General features: G+C 43.8%; 1 protein-coding gene and 1 long non-coding RNA gene across 3 annotated transcripts; one reads left to right on the top strand and one right to left on the bottom strand.

Annotated features, from left to right (window-relative positions):
* Window positions 1-1,416: 1,416 nt before the first annotated feature.
* On the bottom strand, window positions 1,417-26,665 carry LOC125749352 (protein CBFA2T1-like). 2 transcript variants are annotated; one of them, XM_049026524.1, is made up of 11 exons: window positions 25,810-26,665; window positions 13,709-13,846; window positions 13,297-13,571; window positions 12,546-12,635; window positions 9,957-10,138; window positions 9,450-9,658; window positions 7,549-7,634; window positions 6,193-6,388; window positions 5,805-5,873; window positions 5,099-5,289; window positions 1,417-4,014 (listed from the first exon to the last, which is right to left on the bottom strand). In XM_049026524.1, exons 2-11 carry the CDS (start codon window positions 13,821-13,823, stop codon window positions 3,757-3,759), a joined length of 1,671 nt encoding a protein of 556 aa, XP_048882481.1. In that variant the 5' UTR covers window positions 13,824-13,846; window positions 25,810-26,665; the 3' UTR covers window positions 1,417-3,756. The 2 variants fall into 2 exon arrangements, with proteins under 2 accessions (XP_048882481.1, XP_048882480.1); XM_049026523.1 differs by having other exon boundaries at window positions 13,703-13,846; window positions 25,810-26,664.
* LOC125749353 (uncharacterized) lies at window positions 21,335-23,181 on the top strand. Its single transcript, XR_007399858.1, has 3 exons — window positions 21,335-21,626; window positions 21,889-22,061; window positions 23,053-23,181. It is a non-coding gene; the product is annotated as an uncharacterized LOC125749353 (long non-coding RNA).
* Window positions 26,666-26,829: the final 164 nt, after the last annotated feature.

Here is a 26,829-nt window from a genome sequence, read left to right as displayed (position 1 = left end):
AGTGTTTTTTGTAAGACCAGTTATTACATTTGAATTCAGTAGCTCCTTTTTTATTTAACTATGTTTGGCTTTTACTTTTACTTGAGTATTAAGCCTACTTTATTCGGCTAACTTTTATTTGAATAACGTTTTGGTGTGGTAATTTTCTTATGCTAAGTATAAAAATGAGAATAGACCTACTTTTTCCACCACTGTTTAATTCCACATAGGCCAACTGTAAAACAACATTGTAAATGTGTCGTAGATTGTATTACGTTGCTAATGGAATTAGTTTAGTATTTATTGTTTTCTCGTATAGCTAATACACTGAAAGGGTGGTGATATATTGGATATGGTGAGGATGGTGTTAGTTTACTTTGCCCTTGTCGCTTTGTGAGCCCAGCTAAAGCGCAGCATTATTATAATCCACAGCTTTAGCAGAGTGAAGCTTTTATGTTAGTAACAGGCGGAATTACCTTTTTTAGGACACAGCTCACCTAAAAGATTCGTTTTGATTTCATTGGCATTTCCTGTCTGCATAAAATAGATCTGAAACACTTGCGTTCCTATATGTCAAAAAACAGCACATTATTAGCTAAATAGTGCTAAGGAGTACCACCCATAAATCATGTGATAGAAATATTTATTTGTTTATAGTCTAAGTCTGTCAACATCGTACAGCAGCTAGTCATGTTTGTAAAAACGCAAATCTAACAGCTCATCATATAGTCAGCTAACGAGTACAGACGCTAACAAACCTTGGTTAATATCGTTTTAAATCGTGAAAATGATGTATCTTTGAAATTCAGTTGCTGCATACGAAAAGTCACTGCATATGTAGGCTATATACTGTACCAGTAGATGGTGTATTTCAGTCACGAACGAGGTATGGCTCTCCCGTTCTCTAGCCGAACCTCTTCTTCACCGACTCGCTCACCAGCCCGTTCACTCATTCGGGTCTTTCCTTCAGAACTAACCTGGATGCTCTTGGTCGTTCGTTCACTGTAGGTTCGTTCACTTCAATCCGAAGTAAAGTTTCCACCCAATCATATGCTCACTTACATCACGCATTTACATGCCTCATTGACTCTCACTTGCTCTCACTTGCCATAGTCGAGGAGGGAAGCGAAAGAACGAAACGAACGAACGAAGAACCTGTTCCCCGCGAAGGAATCGTTCGCAAATGTCACACCATTATTTTATACGTGCCTACACCACTAGAGCTGGGCATGTACATATGGGTACATATGGCTCATTTCTGTTGTGAGAAAATCACAGGATTAACAGTATTAGTCCATGTAGAGCATGATTAGTATGGTAGATAGTACAGTTACAATGCATCATCTCAAGGAAGAGTTTGCAGAATAAACTGAGAACTGTAATTGTGGGAAAAAGCAAAAATAACTAACAAAATAATACGATTAGGACCAGAGTAGCTAGTATAGAGATCAGCATACGTTTAATACAATGTACGAAGTACAGCGACACCTGAATGCAACTTTCAAGACTGAAAATTGTACAGAACATACATTAGAGTCTAAATATAGAAAAGAACAAACACATTTGTGACACAGTGGTCTCGAAATGTCTGACGTGTGCTCACAAAGCATACAGCTTATAGTTATCATCTGGTACATGTCAATTAAGTATTGCACAATATTTTCATTTAGTGAAAGGTAGGTTTACAGGATGGTTATTACTTAAATAAATTACCTAGAATCTATCATAATTTTCCTGCTTTTACTGGATAATTTGACCAGTGAATTTCCCCCATGGCTTTTTATTTGTATGTTCATTGTTCAACCATGTTTACTTCATTTAGAAAATTAATGATGAATCTTTATCACACGTACTTTACTAAGAGGTAACCCTCTCCTAACCAAAAAAGCAAGAGGAAAATGTCATGCAAACGCAGGAGGCTATCTCACACTATTTTAAAATGCATTTAACCAACAAATTTCAATTTTGACTGGGTCTGTACAAATAACCAGCATAAAGGAACCTGCTCTTTAACCTTTATTTTTATTAGGTTTGTGAGGTTTGCATTGTTACTGAGAAGCGGTATGGATTTGGTTTTCCTGTTCTCCTGTGCCCATTTGGTTTAATTAGATCATCCTATGTGCTTTGACAAGTGCTATTAAATCATATCAGAGGTAGAGTAAGACATTTTGCCATTAAAGACTTTGGAGTTTAAACAGGACAGGTAGAGATAGCTACATGTTATTAATATTCTTTCCCTGTGTGTAGCTGAAGTAGGATCTTTCCTCCCATGTCTAGACTGTGATTGAAAACACTTTATGACAGTATTTGAATCTGAACCCTCTGACACATGAAGAACCTGGAAGAGAAGATCTCGCTGGTAAGACTGATGAAAGCCGCTACAAGGCCACGCCAATTTTTTTTAAGTCAACACATACGTTGTAGCACCACAGTTTGCACAGATGATCAATGAAACTTTCGCGTGTATAAACAGCTTGTATTTCCCTTCTTTTGTGCTGTGCTGCTCAGAGAATCACCCTTACTTTCTCATCTTATCCAGCTTGACTTTGTCCTTACAAGAAAGAGCTCGTGTTTTTATTAAACATGCACATACTTTGTGTTGTGTACTGACCTTGAGAGTAAACACAGATACATTTTGACTTAAAATTCAGATTTTGTCTGTTCTTTCTTTGGCTGACCTCTCCATTTTCGCTCTTTCAGAATACTGCTGACATCGACACCTCTGTTCCGTTGTGGTTGGGCCTCTTTTTGAAACTCTACCATCAGTTTTATCGCATCTTCTGAAAAGCATCAAGGCTCGGTGCAAAATAATATATGAGCAGACTGAAGAAGCAGCTTTGAGGTGTTTTCTTCCTTTCAAAAGACCACCATGTCCCACACATATGGAAAAGCAGCTGTAAATCTTAAATAACAAACATAGGGGGTGTAGATAAGCTACAAATACATAGAATCATTTACCACTGGATATTTTACACAGCATAACTGCATTACAATACTACAATGCTAAATCAGTGAGTAAAGATGGAATGCAGGTGAGGAAAAGGGACACAGTCACTCATGAATTAGTTGCATGTGTTTCTAAATTGATTCTTTTTCTTTTGAAATCTCTGACTTCTTAGTTTATTTTGCAGAATTGCCAATATTGTGGCATCGTCTGGAGCTAAAATGGCTGCCATATTTAATACGCGTGTTTCGCATGAGGACCCCGTGATAGTCAACTTTCTCAAAATGCGGAATTTGTGCTCTTAAATTCTCTCTTCCTCCTGTTCAAAACCAGCCATCCATTCATTATGTTTAAAATGGGGTTTTCATCGGTTTTTACCAGCTAGGAGAGCTTTTCTTATCTGCTGTAAATAAAGGTTGAGTGTTAAGCCAAGGAAATGGAGAAGGACCACTGGAGGACGTGTGACGTGCAGCTTGCTGAACATTTGTTTACAAGAATGGGAACCGCAGTAAACAGTAATAATACTTGTATTGATAGAAACTGTGAGCAGTGCAACAATAATAAACACAAAATAGCAACTTTTTAAAATCAAAAGTCAATATGACTCATTACCAGAGGAGGAATATTAAGGTTCACAAAGTACAAGTCCAGACCAAGATTTTGTTTCAACCAACCAGTCGAGTGCTCTGTGAATGTGATGCTTTATACTCATCTGACTGGTTGATTTGCACTTTCTGAACCTGAACCTTCTACCTCTGCTCAGTACTGGCCTTCTCCTTACTTGCACTACTCCAAAAAACAGGCTTTACAGAGGGTTTCAGGCAGGGGGCATGCTAGTGTGGTGAGGCGTCAGTGGGCGGGGGCGTGTCAGGGCCGGATGTGGCCGCAGTTGGACGGTCCTCCTGGGGGCTGGTGGCGGCAGGGCAGCCAGCAGCAGGCCGCTGGTCGCCCTGTGGGTGGGCTGCTGGGGTCTGACCGCACACCTGGTGGTGCTTCTCCCAGTCTTTGTGCTGGCAGAAGGAGCCACAGTACCTCGCCGTGCTACAGCCGCTGCATGTCTCGCTGGCCTTCCGCCCGCAGTTCCAGCAGCTCTGTGGAGGGGGCAGCAGAGAGACACTTATAAATGCATGTGTACTAAAACCAAAAGAAAATCTATTCTTTATATAAAAGGATTCACATCAGAAGTACATGTTCAAACTGGCAGGTAGAGGGATATAGTGTGTTCTGCAGCTGGAACATGATAACTAAAAGTTTCAGCTTTTCATAATTTTAAATAGACATGATATATCCATCCATCTTCCAAACCGCTTATCCTATTGGGTCGCGGGGGGTCCGGAGCCTATCCCGGAATCAATGGGCACGAGGCAGGGAACAACCCAGGATGGGGGGCCAGCCCATCGCAGGGCACACTCACACTCCATTCACTCACACATGCACACCTATGGGCAATTCAGCAACTCCAATTAGCCTCAGCATGTTTTTGGACTGTGGGGGGAAACCGGAGTACCCGGAGGAAACCCCACGACGACACGGGGAGAACATGCAAACTCCGCACACATGTGACCCAGGCGGAGACACGAACCCGGGTCCCAGAGGTGTGAGGCGACAGTGCTAACCACTGCACCACCTAGACATGATATATTTTTTTCTTATTTAAAAAGAGTTTAAATGATCAATTTAAAATTATATAGATATTTATTCAGATTATGATTATTATTAGGTGACCGTACACACAAAAAGTTATCAGTCTGGGCCACCAGTGATATATTCTCAGTGACTGGCAGCCATAATTGCTGATTTTTAAAACTAATCTTATTATATTGTCTTGTAATGTGTTTTCACTGGAACCGGCCTTCTTATTATGCACTGTCCACAAACTTCTGTGCAGTTCTCACAAAGCATCATTGATCCAATCAGGCCTGAACTGGCTATCTGGCATACCCCCACCTCGATCGGCAAGGTTCATTATGCGGGACCCCCCCCCCCCCCCCCGCCAATTGGCAAAATTTATCATGAGATCTGCCCCAGATGATCAAAATGTATCGTGGGTATTTATGTTTGGACGGGTCTGTCTGGGTGAAAGTCCAGGCCAATTCATAATCCCAGTCCAGCCCTGAATGCAGTCACTCCGTGAGACGACGCCCTCGGTTCAGACACAGGGCGGGGGCACCTGACCTCGGTGGAGTCCTCCTGCTGATTGATGACAGAGAGCAGGTCCTCGGTGGCCCGGCGCCTGGCTTCGGCCACGGTGCGCTCCATGCGGGCCCGCTCGGTGCGGATCATCTCCTGGGCCTTGCGCTCCGCCTCTGACACAGCACTCTGTAGCTCCAGCATGGCCTGCTTCTTCACCTCGTTCACAGCCTCCTCTGAGGGGCCATTTCCACACCGGTGTCACGTCAGTTCGTGCCAGACTTACAATATAAATATTTATGTGAAAGTACGTGGCCACTTTTTGCGTTTCTTACAGTGGAATACTGACGTTCAAAAAATTCCAAAAACAGGATTTTAATTTGCATTGCATGATGTAACGGATTGAAAATTCAAGTAAAATTATATACGAAATTACACATTATATTAATATTGATATAATATTTCAACCAATTAGTGGCATCACCTGCTTTATATGTGTAGAAACCCTGAAGGGTATATATGCTTGGATCTCTCACCTGCTTTATATGTGTAGAAACCCTGAAGGGTATATATGCTTGGATCTCTCACCTGCTTTATATGTGTAGAAACCCTGAAGGGTATATATGCTTAGATCTCTCACCTGCTTTATGCTTTATATGTGTAGAAACCCTGAAGGGTATATATGCTTGGATCTCTCACCTGCTTTATATGTGTAGAAACCCTGAAGGGTATATATGCTTGGATCTCTCACCTGCTTTTTTCCAGATCTCCTCAGGCATGCTGTCTGGTATGTGTCTTTGGGGCAACTGTCTGTTAGTCTCTAAGAAGTAAAAAACAAGGAATTAAAATCACACTGGCAGACAGGCACTGCACTCATGCAGCACGTCGACCCGCAACGCTGAAGATAACTGGTTGCTTTGCAGCTGCATCCTTCTTGCGTCCCTCACTCATAAGCTGCTTTGGACAAAAAGGGTCTGTCAAATAAATGTAAATTGTATAACTTAAAAAACATACTGGTATCATGCAGTATATGGTCAATAGAAAGGGGCACTATGATGTTTGAAGAAGAGGGACGGTTTCCTATGCTGGACTGTATTTAATGGCTATGATGCATAAAAATCCCAGACGTTTTGCAGTACCGGGTGAGGTGGTGTTCTGGTCCCCTGATGTCACCCCTGTCGATTGACCGCTAGCACTGCTTTTCTTGGGGTCCTCCATGTCACTGCAGCGGCGGACCCAGTAGCTGAGCACCTCGCGGTCTGCCTCCTGGCAGCGTCGAAGCACAGTGAGGGAGTACCTGCTCCGCTCCACCATGTCCCTGATGCAGTTCAGCAGCTGCAAAGGGCAACAAGCTCATTAACACAGGCGATTTTTCCGGGGTGCAGTTGTATCCACTACTGGTCAGAAGAAAATGCCATTTGAACATCCATCCATCCATCCATCCATCCATCCATCCATCCATCCATCCATCCATCCATCCATCCATCCATCCATCCATCCATCCATCCATCCATCCATCCATCCATCCTATACCTGATTGCAGGACTGTCGCGGTGAAGGAATTCCCCATGCGGTGCTTTAAGATGACTGAATACCACGATATTCATAATATTTCAACATGGACACCAGTCCAAATGTGCACTTGGTTGTGCTCTCTCATCTTGTACCCACTGCGAGAAAAGCCCAGAATCACCTATGCTCACTAACTTAGTGGAGCGTGATACTCCAAAAAGCTTGCTAAAGTGGTGAAACATGCCAACATAATCAATCTTGCTAAGTTAGCAGAATGCGACATTGTAAAGAATTTTTGCTAATTTAGTGGAGCGTGATGACATAATGAAGTTTGCTAACTTAGTGGAACATGATACAATGAACCCTTCTAACTCAGCTGAGCAGTGCTGGCTGAAGCCTGTGAGGCACCCTGGCAAGATTCACAGTGTATATACTCATCTGACTGGTTGATCTACACTTTCTGATCCTGAACCTCTGTAGCACTGTAGTGGAGCATGCTAACATAATGAGGCTCACTAACTTGATAGAACTTAGTGAGTGGAACATGCTACTGTAACAAGAATATGGAAGGTCAGCTGACACACTGTTATGTGGTAATTGATTTAAATGGGAAGAAAAACCACCATAAAGCTATTTTCAAGTATCATCACTGCATGGTGATATTAGTGATGTCATTCACTGCATATTTAATGGTACTTTCAATACATATTTATAAGAACCCTGAACCTTAACACTTCCTTGTCCTCCTGTTTTTACAGACACCTCATGGTGATTCAAACCCTTGCCACCTACACCAACGCGCACATCAACCAACAGCGTACCAGGCAGAAATAATTATCTGTAAGTCTGTGGGAATAATGATGAATTGCTCGCCATCAGGATCCATGTGCAGTGTACACTTCCTGGGCAGGTGCGTATGTATTGTGGTTATCGCGTGCACATCGCCAGGGACATGGTAATGAAAATGGAGTCACGCTTCTTACATGGTCAAGGTGCCTCCACTCCTCCGCCCACTCCCTGTCAGTGAGCCGGTGATCGATGGCCTCTTCCTGACGTCCCCCGTGCATCCCTGCCACCGAGAAGGTAGAAACGGTACAGCTGCAGCAAATAAGCTCATTATAATCCCGGCGCCAGGCCTGTGTGCCGCGCCAAGCCCCGGGCTGACACGTCCATTCCTCAATGCTTACATTCCCAGGCTGTCTGCTCTGGGCCAGCAGAACCCAATTACAAAAGGGGGGGGGCATACAGGACTGGGGGAGAGGGACTCATGGCTGCACATTTTTTGCTTGCTTTCTTTTTCTCTCAAACAAGATGCAGACTGACTGGTTGCAATTTCTCTAGGATCAAGTGAACCTCAGCACAGGCCATTTGGAAAACACCTGCATTCATGCGTTATATCATGACAACTGCCTGTCATACTCCCAGATCTATTAATCGCAGTATACAGGCCATTTGGAAAACACCTGCATTCATGCATTATATCATGACAACTGCCTTTCATACTCCTAGATCTATTAATCGCAGTATACAGGCCATTTGGAAAACACCTGCATTCATGCGTTATAACATGACAACTGCCTTTCATACTCCCAGATCTATTAATCGCAGTATACAGGCCATTTGGAAAACACCTGCATTCATGCGTTATAACATGACAACTGCCTTTCATACTCCCAGATCTATTAATCGCAGTATACAGGCCATTTGGAAAACACCTGCATTCATGCGTTATATCATGATAACTGCCTGTCATACTCCCAGATCTATTAATCGCAGTATACAGGCCATTTGGAAAACATCTGCATTCATGCATTATATCATGACAACTGCCCATCATACTCCCAGATCTATTAATCTTAGTATACATTCTGGCAGCATGATATTTATAAATCTATCCATCTTCTAGCAACTTAAGCTGCTCAGGGTGGCAGTATATTTACAGTACTGTGCAAAAGTCTTAGGCAGTTGAAGCAAATGTTTAAAGTTATTTATCTAAGTAGTAAGTGTATATGAGCTTAGAACAAAACAATACAATTTAGCATTAGAGCTGTCATGCCCTGCCCGTCCGATCCTCGTGTGTGCCACGCCCCCTGCCACGCCCCCTTGACACGCCCCCCCCCCCCCCCCCCCCCCGACACGCCCCCTCATTATCCACATGTGCTTCCCTCATCTTGCCCAGCTGTGTCTGATTATTTTCGCCCAATCTTGTCTATTTCAGTCCGTGTCTTGCCCTGGTTTTTTGTCCGTCATTGATGTTAGTCTATGTCCGACGTTTCCTGGTCCCCGTAATAAATTACCCGCTTTACCCGCAAACTCTGCCAAGATCGTACGAAAATGAGGAGCGACACAACAAAAACTAACAAGAATTTCCTCCATTCTCCAAAAAGTTCCTGATATCTTTTTGGACGGTTAGATGGACGCCGCTTCAGTTCCCAAGCCTCTCCTCAGGGGCACCCCAGCCCTTCCATGTATGCCTTACATTTCACATCCCGCTCAATTAATTATTCAATTTAATTAGTTTAAGAAAGTCAGTGAAGTATTGATTAACTATATTAGGTGGGGTACTGGGCGAATCAAAAAGCACATGTGTGCATTGGAGGGTGTTGTGGATGGTGGGGGGACTTCAGGTGAGGTTCTGAAGTGGCTAAGCTGACGCACTTCGGCAGGCATGACATCATAGTTTTACACCAACATGGAGATCATTTGAGCATCATTTTCCTAGGATGCCTGAGACGTTTGCACAGTACTAAACCTATATTCGAGTTGTTTTATTTGGCTTAGTTCTGAGGATATATATATATATGCTTGGATGTATATATATATATATATATGATTATATATCACATAAAAGTGTCTCCATTACGTTGCCTGATTGCCTGCTTACTGGATGGCCTAGATCGTTCCCTGAGCTCCCGGCAGCTGGCTGGCCTATGGGAGCCCCTCTGCTGATGAGTGACAGCCGTACTGTCCAAACAGGCTTGCTGAGGAGGAGGCGTGGGGTGTGGCATGCCATTTGGTTGGTAGGGGCTAATTGTGCACCGCCTCTTTCCAGGGGGGCCCAGGGACTCCCGATTAGGACCATTCTCTTTGGTTCTGTGGATGAGAAAAAGGACCAATATATTAAACGCCCCCTTGATTATACTCTGTGGCCAGGACAGCACATGTGGACCTTTCACATCTTGTCTATTCTTTTCACCAGTTAAGTAAAACCTGTTAATCCTGAGATTCCCTTGGTTAATTTACAATTTTATGTAATAAAATGTATGCATAATATGTGCTCGAGTAAATGTGAGGGTAACAATGTTGAAACAATCTATTTTAACAGTGAGTCACGCAGCATACAAGCGCACAGAGGTGTCACAGAGCCTGAACAGGGCTACGTGACCTTCACCTTTCGGGGAGCCTCTTCTTGCCGTTCTTACTGACACCGCATATCAGCTCAGAAGAGTCCATGGGCGAAGCGGTTCTGCTGTCAAGCAGCACGTGATCATGCTGGGCCAGGTACTGGGCTGGGTTCTGCTTGGCTGCCCTGGCACAGTGCAGGAGCTCGTGCTGCAGCAGAGGAAGATTGGCCTGCAGGGGGAGCGAGAGACACGTCGGACTCGCACTGCAGCCGCCGAGGTTTTACATTGCTGACAGGATCTTATCATTCATGGTCTACTTTAAATGTATATAGACAATGATGGACTGTCTCATCATTCTTCTACATGCACATAGATAGATAGATAGATAGATAGATAGATAGATAGATAGATAGATAGATAGATAGATAGATAGACTTAATTAATCCAGCAACATCAAGCATATACATACATTTGCATTATACATTTACATAAACACAATATTTGGTATTTATATATAGTCTATTTGTTTCTAAACCCATCATTAGATCATAATTGAAACTGCAGACAAAATGATTTGAAATTTCAGAGCCGAGCCTAAATAAGGTGGAGGTGGGGTAATGAGGTCGTTGCCATCTTGTCAACAGATGCCCGAATTGCTCGTTTAAGTGTTTACTCACCGGTTTTACCCTGCTCACGGCGCAATTAAAAGCACACCATTAACAAACACATGCCATCTGTCTTGCAGTGCGCGTACGGCTTCCCTGAAACACGAGTGCAGCACGGGAGAACTTTAACCCCAGTGCGCTTTGTGCTTGCCGGGTTTTCATTAACCACAGGACACGGCCGGGCGGCACCAGGACGGAGCTGCGGCTGGAGCAGTCGCTAACTCCACTACGCGTTTGCGCTGCTGTCGATAGTGTACATCCGAGCAAATATACTTAGCCCATATTCATAGTATCTTACAGCTTTAATTATTATAACTAACGAGGCGTGATAATGGTTTAAGATAAGAGAAATTTAGCGACATACCACCTTAAAATGAGACTTTTAAAAATACTGCAAGGCAGTGTAGGCTTAAGGCCCTCCCCACAGCCCTGACCCAGATAAACTGCTAGGAGATGGATGGATGGATGGATGGATGGATGGATGGATAATGCAGTGGTTCTCCATCCTGTCCTTCAGCCTCCTCCCCTGGTCCACATTTCTGTTCTCGTCCAACATCTGCCTGCCTAGATCAGTCAAGGGCGCCATTCAGCTCACTGAGATTCAGACTCCAGGTCAGTTCCTGAGGAATGATGGGATATAAGCCACCATGTTGCTATAGTGTGGCTATGCAGGTAGCCTCACAAAACCAAGAGCGTACGGGCCTGGCTGAGCTCTGTGGCACCGTGAGCGCAGCATTCTGTTGTAAAACACTCCCGGGGAAAGCCAGAATCGGCACTAAAAGTTGGGAGCGATCTTTAATTCCGACCCCGCTGAGGCCCCGGGAAAATCAGCCATATGGTGGAGAAGATGGGAGAGAGAGAAGCCGGCACACTCCTGTTTGCTCCACTGGCTCCTTCAGCTGCCAGCCTGACCCTAATGTGAGCCATATTTGCTGCTGAGGGCAGCCTGGAACTTTCTACAGCAATAAGAGAGAGGTGCTCACCTCAGCGCGTCTCCTGTCACAAGGGCGGAGGCCTAGCTAACACAAAGTTAGCATGTCTACCTCTCGGAACGCCACCGTTTCCTTTAAATTCCTAACGCTGACGGGGAACTTAAACATCACGCGATGCTTCGTGAACGTGTGACATCAGGAATATGCTGAGCAGCTTCGGGGACGACACGGTAAGCGGCACATCATTGTTGTATTTGCTTCTCTTCAAGGAACTCCAACATCTGTGACGTATTATTTTAATAAGATACATCTGCCGTCTCTTTATGGGAAAGACGATTAGCCTGGCTAAGCTACGGGAAGAGCAACAGAGATGTTTTTGGGTTGGGTAGGGAAGCAGTATTTATGCGAAAATATACATACATTATAACTGCATCCCGCATTCTGAACAACACCAGTAAGACAATGACAAGTTACGAATAGCACTGTCACGTTGGTGACTTCAGTGTTACTCTTCATTAGACAGGTGCCAACATATTAGAAAAGACTGTATCTTTTCCAAATGCGTCCATTATCATTATTACAATGTATTTAATAATACAGGTTTAGCTGACAAAGTGTTTATTTGAATGCTGACCATTAATATGATGTCTTTGCAACTGATTAAGTCCATTACAAAAATGGCATTCGTGTGGTATTAAATTGCATAGCAGAAAGTTGTCAGTTTAATTACTAACAATAAATTATGCCGTTAGTTAACTGGGGTAATTAACTGTGGTAATACATTAACATAAATCTATTAATCATCTGTATTACTACAGTCTTTAGTGAGTTTAATTAAGCTCACATAAACCACATATAAGTGTTTATACTAATAAAACTGCACTTTCATAGCGTAAATATTTTGGAAAACAAGCAAAAAGTATTTATTTGACTTGTTAAAATGTATTGCAGTTCAGGCAGTGGACTTCTTGTAAGTAAACAAAAGAAATATTCACATCTGCACAGCACTGATCTTAAAAAGCAGTGGATTTTGGGATACCTTCAGAAATGGCACGACAAATGGGCGCAGGGGGAAGTTTGTGGCCTCCTGTAGTTTGGAATGAAATTCCTCTATGGTCAAAGTAGAGTTCTGAAAAAGAGTAAGAGTGACACTGAGAATAAATATGTACAACACTGGGTAAGGTGATTACTGGGCCGAAGAGCCACCGTTCACACTGGAATTCCTATTAACAAGTGATCGCCAGCCTGCCACAGATTATGACCAATATCTGTGACCAGACATTTCACCAAGGAAACAATAATCCTTCTGGAATCTCCCAAATCCTTACATGAATCCAAACAATGTTTAAATCACCAGTCACGTCCTTTTATCACCTTCAGTTCATTTTTCAGATTAAAACATTCACAAACTTTCAAAGACGGCCGGCTAAATATACATGCAAGCGGGTCGGCAGATCTAATACAATAAATAAATCATTAGCTATACAGCTAAAATCTGCAGCCACATCCAAGGACTGTGTGTTTTTTTCCTTTGCTCTTACATCTGTTCATCCAGATTGCACTGGCATCTTGTGATAGTCAGACAGCCTCCTGAGCTTTGGTTTGGCTCTGCCCATGTTGATTACTTACTTTAACAAGGAGAATTAAATAGTGAAAAGTAAATGAGATGGAAGAGGGACAAAAACTGAGGCAGGACTTACACAGAGTCGACGTTAAATGACAATCCCACAATTAGCTAGCAAGGGGATACTCATGTGCATTAACGTGTCGGGGCTCAGGCTCGCACTCACCACAAGGCCCAGCACCAACGTGCGGACCTTCTCGCCGATCTCTGGGGAGATGTCACTGCCGAACTGCTGCAGCGTTATCAGGAAGCGCTTCAGTTTGCTGAGCTGCCGCGCGCCGCACGCCAACGGGAGCTGCAGGCTGCCCGACGCGGACGAGGAGGAGGAGGAAGGGGAAGACGAGGAGGAGGATGAGGAAGAGGAAGGTCTAGTGGTGAAGCCGCCCAGCGGAGAGGGGACTCCGTTCGACGTGGTGGGGGAGTGGCCGCTGCCATCGGTTACTGTGGAGAATTGTAAAAGTGCTACTTAGCTAACGAGTTTATTTTCAGTATGCTAACGTTAATTATTCATAACAGGAAGTAAACTGGTAAGTTTTACAACTTGGTTACATGGCCTCACGAGCTTGTCTTACGCTCACGTGACGGGGGCGTTAATGAGCTGGTCCTGGGGGCCGCTTGTGCTGTCGGAGGCGGTGGCATTGTGGGCGGAGTCACCCTGGGCTGAGTCTTCACGTCGGCAGGTGAGTCTGGCATGATGAAGGGCTTCTTAGCACAACCTGGACAGACCGGCAGAGATATCAACCGTTTAACATTAATTACCTGCACTGACCTGGTTTCCGCACAGCCAGACGGAAGAACCAGCCAGAACCGTCAAGCCACATCCTCATCTGGCCAGGACACGTGTCACACGGTGCTCTCCAAAGACACACCTGACTTCGAGTCAGACACAGCGTTCAAGACGAAAGACTAACAAGTCCCCGAACTCAAAGAGGGATCTTGGGGTGAGGCGGCACCGTCAGGAGCCCAGGACAGAGCGGGGCTCATTAGCGAAGCCGCTGCACCATCCCACCATCCCCGCGTACAACCCCTGCAGAACACGCAGATGCTGCCCTCCTCCTGAAAACGACGGGTTACCAGTCCCCCCCACCCCAGCGCAGGAGTGGCTGTAAACAAGTCCATATCTCAGAGAGCTATGCCGTCAATACACAACTGTTCAGGGACACACTGTAACGAGTCCCCAAACGACTGTGGAGCCGGCATGCTGAGCTCTGGCCACTGGGCTGGAGAGGATTTCTGTCTCAGGTTTCTTTAGCAGACCACGTCCACAGCGATGCTACTGCTCCCTTCAGCATCCGGCAACCCGCTACACATCACCTCATATACACATCACCTTTTATATTACATGAGGCTGGCTGTATGTGGTACCTGAAACCGGTGAAAAGAAACTATCTGCTGTTTGCATTTTCAACTGAACTCTAACCAAGTCAAGTGATGTTCAGATTGTCTTAAATAACAATAAAGACACATGTCAAGAGAGAGCAACCTTCTTACCCAAAAAAATGCTTTTTGAAGAGCGAGGGGTGTCTGCTGGACCGAATCCAAATACAACCGAATCGGATGTGAGGCGACATAATAACACAGTCAGTTCTGAAGGAGAGTAAGAGCTCAGCTCTTCTTATCAGGACAGTTGGGGCATCAGCGAAAAATAAGGTGCAAATCAGGGCATTTTGACAAATAAAGTGATAAAACACAAGAGCAGTTAATGTATCTGAAAAGTCTCACTCAAAAGCTCATCATCTGACTCCATTTCCTTTGGCTTCCGTGGGGGGGGGGGGGGGGGGGCAATAGCGTACATTAAGTTACAGATCAGCTTGTTACAGATTTCAGCTGTTCCGCTCCAAGGTCTCGTCTCCCCCATACTGCACACCACGTGGGAAGACTCTGTGACAGTGAGCGCCGGAAAGCAAAACCTCGTGTGCTTCAAGTGGAAGGAAGAAGTTTCCATAAAATAACGCTCCTAAAATGTTGTATAAACATTTTAATTTGCAAAATAATGTCCAAGAGAATTTTTCACAAGGCCAATTATTCCCAGATGGAAAGCAAAGGAATGTCTCCTTGTCTCTGTATTCCAAATATGCACTGCATCTGTGGAAGACTGGAAGGTCACTGCAAAGGGGCCACATCATTCACATTTCATGGTGGACAGGGATGATGCTTCCAGTTCCCAGAGCTTATCTCTGATCCTCCTTGTTATCCAGAATCTTGAAAAGAATATCCAATATGTCCGATTGGACTAACTGGGGTCTGAAATGTCACACAGTTGTTCCAAAGCTTTGCCTCATTGTTCCATAGTTTCTGTGATCAGACCTTACCAAAGGTCTGGCAAAAATCTATAGCTAAAAATTAAATCACTGTAGAGGTTTGCAGTTCCAGTACTTTATTACAGAAAAGCTAAGCTCAAGATATAATCTGTCTCTTAGCTACAAGAAACCAGAACATCTCAGTTTATGTTCCTTACTAGTAGGTCATATGTTTCTGGAGAGCTACTAGTATAAATCCAGTAAGTTTTCTACTCTACCAGGCTCCTGATGAGCCATGAGCCGCACCTGTTAGACCTGCTTCTAGCATAAACTAGATCTGTTCAGCTGGACAAAACCTACAACCTGGAAGATGCTGGACCCCCCCCCCCCCCCCAGGTCCACTGGGTGACCTGAACTACTGGCTGATGTCAGACGTGCGTTACAGACCCAGAAATTAGAAGAGCAGGGTGGGGGAACGAGTGCACCTACAGTTTGGGATTTAAATTCCAGGGAAGCAAGAGGAACCTGCTCTTTTGTCATGAAAGTCGGCACTAACATATTCATTAAGGCGCTAATATGCGGCGGAATCCTCGGCACCAGATGGAGCAGCAGGCAGTCCGCATCCCCGACCCCCCCGGCTTGTCAGGAAGATGTAATTAATGTCACTTCCTCCCCCAGTTCCATTGTATTTCCTCCGCTTCCCCCCCTCCTCAGAATTCGCCGGGCCCGGCACGTGGGCTGTGCGTGTCTCTGGGCCCCGTGAACACTGGATGGGTCCCCAGGCGAGGCCGCGGGTCCCGGACCGGGACGGCCTCCCCGCTGCCAGGTGGCACGCAGTCTTCCGTCTCGTCGGGAGAGCAAGGGCTCGACGACTCATCAGCCCGGGGGTCTCAGAGGGCCCTCCAGCTGCTCCGGGTAACAAGCCGCCGCACTGCTGAATATTACACCTCTGCTGAAAACATGTCATTACGCCATCGCGCCGGCCGCTGAAGCGAGTCGGGGATGTAAACCAAGCAGGACACGGAGATGGAGAGAAAACTCCACTGACCACACGGCCATCGATATCAGCTGGATGGTATTATTTTTAAGAATTTCCCTGTGGGATCAAAAATGTCATCCAATGTAAAGTAATTTCGTCCAGCCCCCTTTGAAAGTCACATGTTCGCACGTTTGAGGGCCACAGTATAAGAGGGAACGCTGGCACTCACTTCTGTTGGCACGATATTCCCCCCCCCCCAGATTGGCGAATTTCACCGACAGCACGTAACATGTAATGAAGAATGAAAGTATGTATTGTCAGGTCAGGACACCTGGATGTGTGTCATGTGTCTGTTTGGGGGCCATTTTTCAGGTAACCACAAAGATCTGTGAATGCAATCAAAAAACTAAAAATGCCAAATGTCTGGTATTTTGTTTGGCTACTTATGGTTAAGGTTAGGGTTTGGTTAGTTAAGGTTAGGGTTGGGTAGGGGTTAAGGTCGCCATGTTGGGATTGGAGTTTTCCCCACAGAAATGAATGGAGAGTCCCCACAAAGATATAATTACAAACCTGTGTGTGTGTATGTGTGTGTGTGTGTGTAAAGGAAGTACAAAATTACAATGTACAATATGTAATCAATTTTATTACCTCCCCCCACCCCAGTCAGGGACGTAGGATCCCCAGTATTTAATTTGGCTTAATTCATCAATAAAAAGACCTTTTTACTTTTAAATTATTAAGTTGAGTCCCCCCCCCCCCCACCATTTTAAAGTCTCTCATACGCCGTTGCTAGGCGACAGTGTACGGCCACGGTAAAAGAGGGAACGGTTACACTTCTGAAATTTGGCCGATCCATCTGTTGGCGCAATATACCCCCTCCCCCGGAACGGCGAATTTTACCGACAGCACTCCTGCCCCCACCTCAGTTATTCCCCCGAGGTTCGGGAACAGTTCATTCTTATGGAAATGAAGCTGGGTAATGCCTATCTCATTTAAAGCAGCTGTGCTTCTGCAACCTCGGTGGCGATATTTGTCATTCCTGCCGGTGATGCCTCACCGCCGTCGGTGGCTGGAAGCTCCGCAGCGCTTCGGCTGAAGCCGCCGTCCCGCACGTCTCTGTCGGGGGGAAGAACCAGAGGCAGGTGCCGGACACAGCTGCTCGCGGCGCGGGACTCCAACGTGACGGAATGAAGCCAACAAACTTAAACCGAAGCACCTGCGCGATACTTTCACTGTCGTTTTACTATTGTGCACCACAACAATGTTTACCCACCTGGCCCGATACCTTTCGACAGGCAAAAAGATAACGGGAGCGTCCTCATTTAATATCGCGAGTTTACGCCGCTTGTCCTGTTGAGGGATTTATGCATGCATATGAATGCGTGTGTGTGTGTATGTGTGTATATGTGTGTTTTTGTATGTGAGTGTGTGTGTTTGTGTGTGTATGTGTGTTTGTATGTGAGTGTGTGTTTGTATGTGTGTATAGGTGTGTTTTTGTATGTGTGTGTGTTTGTATGTCAGTGTGTGTGTGTGTGTTTGCATGTGTGTTTGTGTGTGTGTGTTTGTATGTAAGTGTTTGTGTGTGTGTGTATATAATTGTGTGTGTGTTTTTGTGAGTATGTGTGTGAGTGTGTGCGTGTTTGTGTGTGTGTATGTGAGCGTGTGTTTGTGTGTGTGTATGTGTGTTTGTATGTGAGTGTGTGTGTGTATGTGAGTGTGTGTTTGTATGTGAGTGTGTGTGTGTTTGTGTGCATGTGTTTGCATGTGTGTGTGTGTGTGTGTTTGTATGTGTTTGTGAGTGTGTGTGTCTGTGTGTGTTTGTATGTTTGTTTGTGTGTGTGTTTGTATGTGAGTGTATGTGTGTTTGTGTGTGCTTGTATGTGTGTGTGTGTTTGTATGTGTGTGTGTTTATATGTCAGTGTGTGTGTGTTTGTATGTGTGTATATGTGTGTGTTTGTATGTGAGTGTGTTTGTGTGTGTGTATGTATATAATTGTGTGTGTGTTTTTGTGAGTATGTGTGTTTGTGTGTGAGTGTGTGTGTTTGTATGTGAGTGTGTGTATGTGTGTATATGTGTGTTTTTGTATGTGTGTGTGTGTTTGTATGTGAGTGTGTGTGTTTGTGTGCATGTGTTTGCATGTGTGTGTGTGTGTTTGTATGTGAGTGTGTTTGTGTGTGTGTATATGTGTGTTTTTGTATGTGTGTGTGTGTTTGTATGTGAGTGTGTGTGTTTGTGTGCATGTGTTTGCATGTGTGTGTGTGTGTTTGTATGTGAGTGTGTGTGTTTGTGTGCATGTGTTTGCATGTGTGTGTGTGTGTTTGTATGTGAGTGTGTTTGTGTGTGTGTATATGTGTGTTTTTGTATGTGTGTGTGTGTTTGTATGTGAGTGTGTGTGTTTGTGTGCATGTGTTTGCATGTGTGTGTGTGTGTTTGTATGTGAGTGTGTTTGTGTGTGTGTATGTATATAATTGTGTGTGTGTTTTTGTGAGTATGTGTGTTTGTGTGTGAGTGTGTGTGTTTGTATGTGAGTGTGTGTTTGTATGTGTGTATATGTGTGTTTTTGTATGTGTGTGTGTGTTTGTATGTGAGTGTGTGTGTTTGTGTGCATGTGTTTGCATGTGTGTGTGTGTTTGTATGTGAGTGTGTTTGTGTGTGTGTATGTATATAATTGTGTGTGTGTTTTTGTGAGTATGTGTGTTTGTGTGTGAGTGTTTGTGTGTGTATGTGAGTGTGTATGTGTTTGTAAGTGAGTGTGTGTGTTTGTATGTGAGTGTGTGTTTGTATGTGTGTTTTTGTATGTGTGTGTGTGTTTGTATGTGAGTGTGTGTGTTTGTGTGCATGTGTTTGCATGTGTGTATGTGTGCTTGTATGTGTGTGTGTTTGTATGTGTGTGTGTGTTTGTATGTGTGTGTGTTTGTATGTGTGTGTGTGTTTGTATGTGTCTGTGTGTTTGTATGTCAGTGTGTGTGTGTTTGTATGTGTGTATATGTGTGTTTTTGCATGTGTGTGTGTGTTTGTGTGTGAGTGTGTGCGTGTTTGTGTGTGTGTATGTGAGTGTGTGTGTGTTTGTATGTGAGTGTGTGTGTTTGTATGTGAGTGTGTGTTTGTATGTGTGTATATGCGAGTGTGTATGTGTGTGTTTGTATGTGTGTATGTGTGTGTCTGTGTTTGTATGTGAGTGTGTGTGCGTTTGTGTGTGTATGTGTGTTTGTATATGATTGTGTGTGTTTGTGAGTGTGTATGTGTGTTTGTATGTGTTTGTGTGTGTATTTGTGTGTGTGTGTTTGTATGTGTGTGTTTGTATGTGTGTTTGTATGTGAGTGTGTGTGTGTGTTTGTATGTGAGTGTGTGTGTTTGTATGTGTATATGTGTGTGTGTTTGTATGTGTGTGTGTGTTTGTGAGTGTATGTGTGTGTTTGTATGTGAGTGTGTGTGTGTTTGTATGTGTGTGTGTGCGTGTGTATGTGTGTGTGTGTTTGTATGTGAGTGTGTGTGTGTGTGTGTGTGTGTGTGTGTGTGTGTGTGTGTGTGACCTCCCTGCCTGCTTCTGGAGGAAGCAGAGGCTTCATTAGGCTGACACCGCGGGCAGGTGGGGGGCAGGCGAGGGGCAGGTGAGGGGCACAGATGGAGAGCCGGCGCTCAGTGCTGCCCTCAGAGTAGAGACGCGAAGGGTGACGGGGACGAGTTCGCACGCAAACACGCGCCCATCTGCCCCCCGGGTTGGAAACTGCGACAGGGGCTTTTATAGATATCCTCAGCGACACAAGCCTCCCCTCCCCATCCCAACTGACTGGTATGTTTCACAAAGCGCAGAAAGGATGAAAAGGAGGACATAAAGGGGAAAAAGAAGAAAGCTCACAGTTTAACGGAAGGTAGAGACTCAAAACGGGATGGAAGATTAGTCTAAAAAAAGTATGGGGACACAGCACGACAGAATATAACAGAGAATGAAGATGTAAAAAAAATCGTTTCCAGAAATGCACTTCCTGTGTATATGTATTCAGTGCTGAAAAAGGAACATTCACCATCTGTTTACCATTCCCCGAGCAGCGGAGAGCACACAGGAGGAAGTGTCGCGTTCGGGACAGGCTCGCTTCCTTTGTTGGCAGCTTATTCACATCAAATTAAGTCCCCCCATAAACTCTAATTTAATGGGGGGGATTTTTTTTTCACTTACGGTATTACTGCAGGCTATGGACTATGTAATAATTTCAGGGATTTCAATGCAGAATCAATTTCAGCAACATAGTTGTAACAAAGTGCAGCTAAATACACATGAATGTGGTTCAGATAATTGCTTTAAAATGAACGAGGCATTTTAAGCGTAAAATCCAACTGAATGAAAACCGAAATGTTTTGATCGCATTCGGGGAATCGCAAAATATGAAAACAAGACGTCAGATTATATTAAAAAAACAGGCAAAGTGGAATTTGAAAGCCGCGTCTCTCCATCCTCTGTCCCCTCACTTCCCCGAACTTCAATTCCATGGAAATAAAGCAGCAATCTGTGGCCTATAAGCTTCCTTCTCCTTACTCTGTTTGTTCGCCCTCTTTGTGAGAAGATACCATCTGAACACCCTTATCCTCACTGTCACTGGTGGGTTTACAAGGGACACATGTTCCTGTTCACCAAACATGGACACACCACTGCATTAATGACTGCATGTGTCTGATAGTCCAGGAAGAACCACTGGAACATTTATCTACATCAAGAGAGGAATGTCCCACTGGCCACCCTGACACCCCCTACGTACTGTCCCCTTGAAAAGAAAGGCTTATGTCCTTTCCTTGTTCTTTCTGCGGTGTGCTCCAAGAAATGTGAGTTGACTGGTGTTTTTTGAGTAGGCATGGGCAGATACCAGGGCTTCGCGGTGTAGAGTGATTTGGAAATGCAGCCTGCCATTTTCTCCCCATTTCCATGCTCTCTGGACCACAAAGGCCCTGATTTTTCGCACAGCTGGAAGCGATTATACAATTCCAGGATAAGGACTCATCCCTCATTCAGAGCGTCAAATGGAAAGTCAAAATATTTACTCACATCTCTTAACCGAGCCAAAAGCCACAGCCTCACCGCCGGTCGTTAAAAGCGAATGCTAAATGAAAGCATGTTAGAAACGCGAAAGAGTAACGCGATGGTGGCGGGACCCTGACCCTAGAGCGACGACTCCAGCCCAGAAAACTGCTTTGTAGGTGGGAATGGGAACAGTCCAGCTCTCAAGTCACCCTACTGAAAGAAACACCATCGACTATGACCTGCAGTCAGTCCCCAGTCTTGAGGTCAGAGCATCCTAGACAGCTGCGGAAATATGTCACTTTTATAACAAGAATGACACATGAATATAGCTTCTTAAAACATACCTGCCGTTTGATTCATGGTGACTATTACAGTCATTCATGCCATTGACACCAGGAGCACAAGTCCGGGGCTGGGAGGGATGTGTGCATCCCCAACATTTCACCTGACTTCTTTCATTCCCCCAATAAATTAACCTACATATTTACACTATGAAGTAACATCAAACTCTCTCTTACGCTGTAGCTTGACTCTAAATGGTGAGAAATTATTTTCCTGCTATCAACAAACACTGCTGGCTGTCTGGAAACAAACGTAGAAATTTTGGTCATTTGAGGATCTGAAGCAGGACTGAAGATGGCAGCAAGCCAGTGGATCACCACGGATGTCACTGAAGCTACAAACTCTCAGGCAGACAGGTACCCAAACTCTTATTGGCCTCTCAAGTGGTGTATGTCAATATCAGTAGTAGGCCTACTGTACAATAATTAATTTTGCTCTGACCTACCTTGGGGAGCACACTAATCTGCAGTTGTTTCCATGACGACATGGACCTCATTCTCATTGCGACGTCTGCAGTACTGTCAGGCATCTTGTAAGCGTACACATGCAACATGCAATGTGCAAGCATGCGCAGAGTGCAAGATGTTTGTCAAAAAACCAGCAGCCAGCCCTTGTTGCCACCCTCATTGACGGATTAAGGAAATCCTTTCTAGCCCCTTAGTTTACATAGACATCTGTTGTTATGGGATTTAACTCAAGGGATTGTTTAATGTATTTGCAGGCTTGCTGTACATTAAATGTCACATAATACAAGAGGTTACTAGTTCACAAACCTTTATAGTGCTGTGTAGATCCTACACACGCAACAACATAAAAAATTATCAAGTATTATTCCGACATTTTTTTTTGTGCACTTATGCAACACGTTGTGCACACTGTTGTATTCTGTCTTAACTGTCTGCTATCGAATTGTGCTGTGAGACAAAAATCTGCAATGAGATCCATCCATCCATCTTCTAAACGCTAATCTCAGTCTGGGTTTCATGTGAGATACATTCATTATCAAACAGGAAAATGATCAGGTTTGAGTCATGTTATGTATTTAATATCACTGTAAAAATGCAAATGTCAGCTTCAGTAAGACATACATGTTCACCAAAGATGATATTTGCGTAGCTACTTTTTGTTCACCGAGCTTGTCTTATACCTTGGCTATTTTCCTCCATCTTAAACACATTAACATTTTCAGGGATCCATCCAGGCTGCTTGCAGGTGTAGGTCGGCAGTGTGACTCACTGCGTCATGCTGCTACTCTGCCGAAGTAAATATCAGTGTTGCTGAAAACCTCCAAAAGCAAATTACAGTGAGTGATAGTAAAGATGTGTTTGTACTGTCATTATCACGCAGTGGGTGACATCATAGTGAGGAGAACGTGGCTGATGGGATACATGGAGGAACAGCACACGTCGAGGTCATGGTGTCTGTGAGACGTCATATATGGGTGATGACCTGGGAGCAGAAATACCCCCCCAAACTTCTGACACAAATGTAGTTTACTTAACAATGTACATAGCTCTTAGTCATCTTCTCTGGGGAGTGAGAACATCGCTGACACATGACACGTGCTAGGAAAGCATGAAGAAGTGGAATTCTGTCAGGGTATGGAGTATATAAACCAAGCCGTCGATTCATGCAAAGTTGTAAGACAGACATATCCTGCACTCTGAATGGTATGGTTTTGGCAGACATACCTGTAAGCGAAATACTCCTTAATCATAACGGGGAGTAATGAGGGTCTCTTAGTCAGAAGACCCTGCCTTATACATGTAACTGAACAGAACCGTATACTCTGAGGCAGAAGAGAGAAACCAATGGACAAGTGGAACAATGAGGCATCACATATATGACTATATTATAACACTTTCTCAGGCATGGGGGTTCAGGACTGTGTGGTCATGTGACAGCCCACTGCTTTCTGGCAAGACTCACTGCAGCCACAACTGGTGATTCCTGAAAACAGATGCAGTGCTGATATATCCATAAATAAACTGCCCAAACCTCTAAAAGAGTCACAACCCCCCCCCCCCAAAAAAACTCTGAAATACCAAGAAATGATCAAAAATTCCCACAGAATCTGATTAAATGAATATAGTTACAGTGCATTGTAAGTTATATCTACAGATGTGCTGTCTAACAGAGGTCTGGTTGTCTGTGTTCAATTACTGATTATGTGGCAGTATTTTTGTAGCAAACGCATAACAATCTCATTTAAAATGACTAAATAAGGTTATATTTCCCTTTCAATGACACAGTCAAGAGCTGCGGAGGAACAAGATTCACTTCTACAGGGTAGCTGAGGTCTCCACAGCTGAAAAGCACCCAATGAACAAGCCTGAAAAGGCCCTAGAAGCAGCCATCCAATCAGGTTTGGGGTCCTGGCCCAATGAAACACCCACCTGGCTGAAGCTGATTGGAAAACGAAGCCTGTATAGTTGCAGGATCTTGAGTGAGAGGCCTGCCATTGGTACGAATGTTGAAAGCTACAAGGTTACCTCGGAGACATATGACTGGATTTCATTAATAGCCGTTCACTATTGTTCCAGGAACAATCTAAGCTACGGCAAAACTAATTTACACATGACAATCAACTATAAATATCGCTATCTCCATCAATAATTACGTTGACGAGTTTACTGCAGCAGAGTCAAACAGCTCAGAGTGATAAAAGCAAAACATTTGACTTGCATGTGTCAGTAAATGATGAACATTGACTTTATACTCCAAAAATCCACAGAAATGTTTACCACACACGCAATTGTTAGTGGAAGAACTGGACTTCATTTTGGTCGGGCAAAATTCCAGTCTATTCAATTCAAGTATATCATGTAGCTATTAAATTGTGATTATTATGATTATCGACCTCACCAGGCCGTTCACCAGCTGGATACGGTTACAATAACAGATTACATGGTCTTGAAAGGCTAATCAAACTAATCAAAACGAGAATTATAATAATTCAGGAGTCACACATTAAATTCTCAGCAGTCAGGCTATTTAGACCAGTGAGGTACATTTCCATGTTAGTTAAAATGTGCGTAAATTTATGATGGACATAATATTAATAAACAATCATTATAATAAAGAACCTTATGGTTAGACTGCCCAAGTTTGGATCAGTTGTTGTTGGGGGCCTTAGCCAATGAGAAATGTCTTAACTGCCCGGCCAACATCTGTATTGTACTTGGCTGAAAAGCATCCAGCGTTGCCAACCAAGAATGTTTCCCACGAGAGGAGTTAAAGGAAAATATTCCCCTAGCTCAGTCCCTTCTCTTGTTTTTCAGAGCTCATATGAAAAATTAATGCGCAGAAGACATCAATAATGACCCCCAATGGGTCCCTTCTCTTTCTACAACGGAAGGGAGAAAACAAAATAGGAGACAAAACGGATAGGCACCGTAATGAAATTATTTTGACATAGACATTACTGGGGTTTCTCGGAAAAATGGTGAAAAAGTTACCATCAAAAAGAAAGCAGAGAATTAAAAGTTAGAAATAAACTACGGATTTACGAAGAGTGCTGTCTATTATCTCTATTCGCGTGAAAGACACTTACGCTTTAATTGCATTATTGAAATTTCCGATTCTATTTGCAATCAGTAGGACGTCCTACTTCTCATTCTAAAACAAAAAAAAATTTACATAATTCCAAGAATAATAAAATAATGTTATTCTTAAATGTCGCTGTAGTGTTTTAAAGTTTAGAGGGTAGATGGTGTTTTCATACAAACTGAAGTGGCAATGATTTTTAAGTCGTCGTAGCCAGAAACGTTGCAGGTTCGCACTGTCTAGGCATAAACATCACGCGCAAATACGCGAAGAACCTAAAACTATTATTTTCTAAATATTGTCTGCCACTTGGCGGAAAACAGTCTTAGAAATTTCGAAAGCATATTTTCTATAAATCTAAAGATAGACCAGACTTGTAACCTCCATAACTGTACAGAAAATCACAGCTATCGGACTTCAGACATTATTTACAAAAAAGGCGTACATACACATTGCCAAATAGCCTAGGCTATATATACATTGCACAGAAACGCAAATAGCATGTTTTAGAAAAATTCCCTTTCAATAATGATAAAAGATCAAATTACACACACTTACCCAGAAGACTGTTAGTAATTCCCAAAGATCCGTATTCAGTTATGTCCCTTGATAATCTCCATTATTAGATTACGGCCGTAGTTTCCGTAGTTTTTTACAGTTCAGACAAATCCGAGCCTCCAGGACGGCGAGTACAGTGTATCTCAGGGACGAAGAGAAGGAAACTTGCAGAATAACAGAGGCATGCCTTTATTCGGGGAATATTGTATGTATTATATAACTCCCGTCTGTCTCCCTGCGCGATTTCATAAATATTTGAAATACGCAAAAGTATTTCTTGCAGAAAAAACTATTGTGATCGCAATACAGTTTGATTGTTATACTGAGAAGCATCCAAAATTTAATTTCTAGGAAGGCGAGAGGCGTCCCGGCGCCAGCAGGGCGAACTCCGTCAGGTATCCCGCTCGATGGGCGTGTCGGCCGGTGGGCGGAGTCGCGGGTGGCGGCTGCTCGCCGTCTGTTTACGCGACAAAGCGCACGAAATGCTGCAGATGAAAACTAGCCCGAGTGACCCCTGATAAAAGGGCTTACATTGCACATTACATTTTTTTTCTTCTAGAAATAACTAGGATCTTGTTCTTCGCATCACCTAGACGTCAAATGGTATCACCTAATTGTTACGATATACTTACTATCGTAATTTTCTTCAGTGTTCCGACCATATTCTGACTGTATTAATATATAGGCCTAATGCCAAAAATCTTATCATCGTATTATATTCGTATTATGTTATGAGCCTACCAATTCACCCTCCAGTCTTCCATTCCTCTTAAACCGAAGGCTTATTACTTATTAGCAATAAAACTTGTTCTCGATTACATGTACAATCTCTATTTGTGTTCTCGTTTTGATTGCTACTTCATGGTAATATTGCCTTTATCAGTTTACTATACCCCGATGACGACATTTAACGCGTTTTATGACTATGAGGGATTTTACGTAACGCGGCGGCATGCGGTGCGCTCTCTCGATCCAAATCGGCGACTCGGTCACATGCCCTCAGCTCAAGCGGTTGTGCAT

The sequence above is a fragment of the Brienomyrus brachyistius genome, chromosome 9 (genome assembly GCF_023856365.1).
Source record: "Brienomyrus brachyistius isolate T26 chromosome 9, BBRACH_0.4, whole genome shotgun sequence".
NCBI lineage: Eukaryota > Metazoa > Chordata > Actinopteri > Osteoglossiformes > Mormyridae > Brienomyrus > Brienomyrus brachyistius.
The sequence above is the reverse complement of the archived record's forward strand: the minus strand, read 5'-3'. Positions and strand labels throughout refer to the sequence as shown.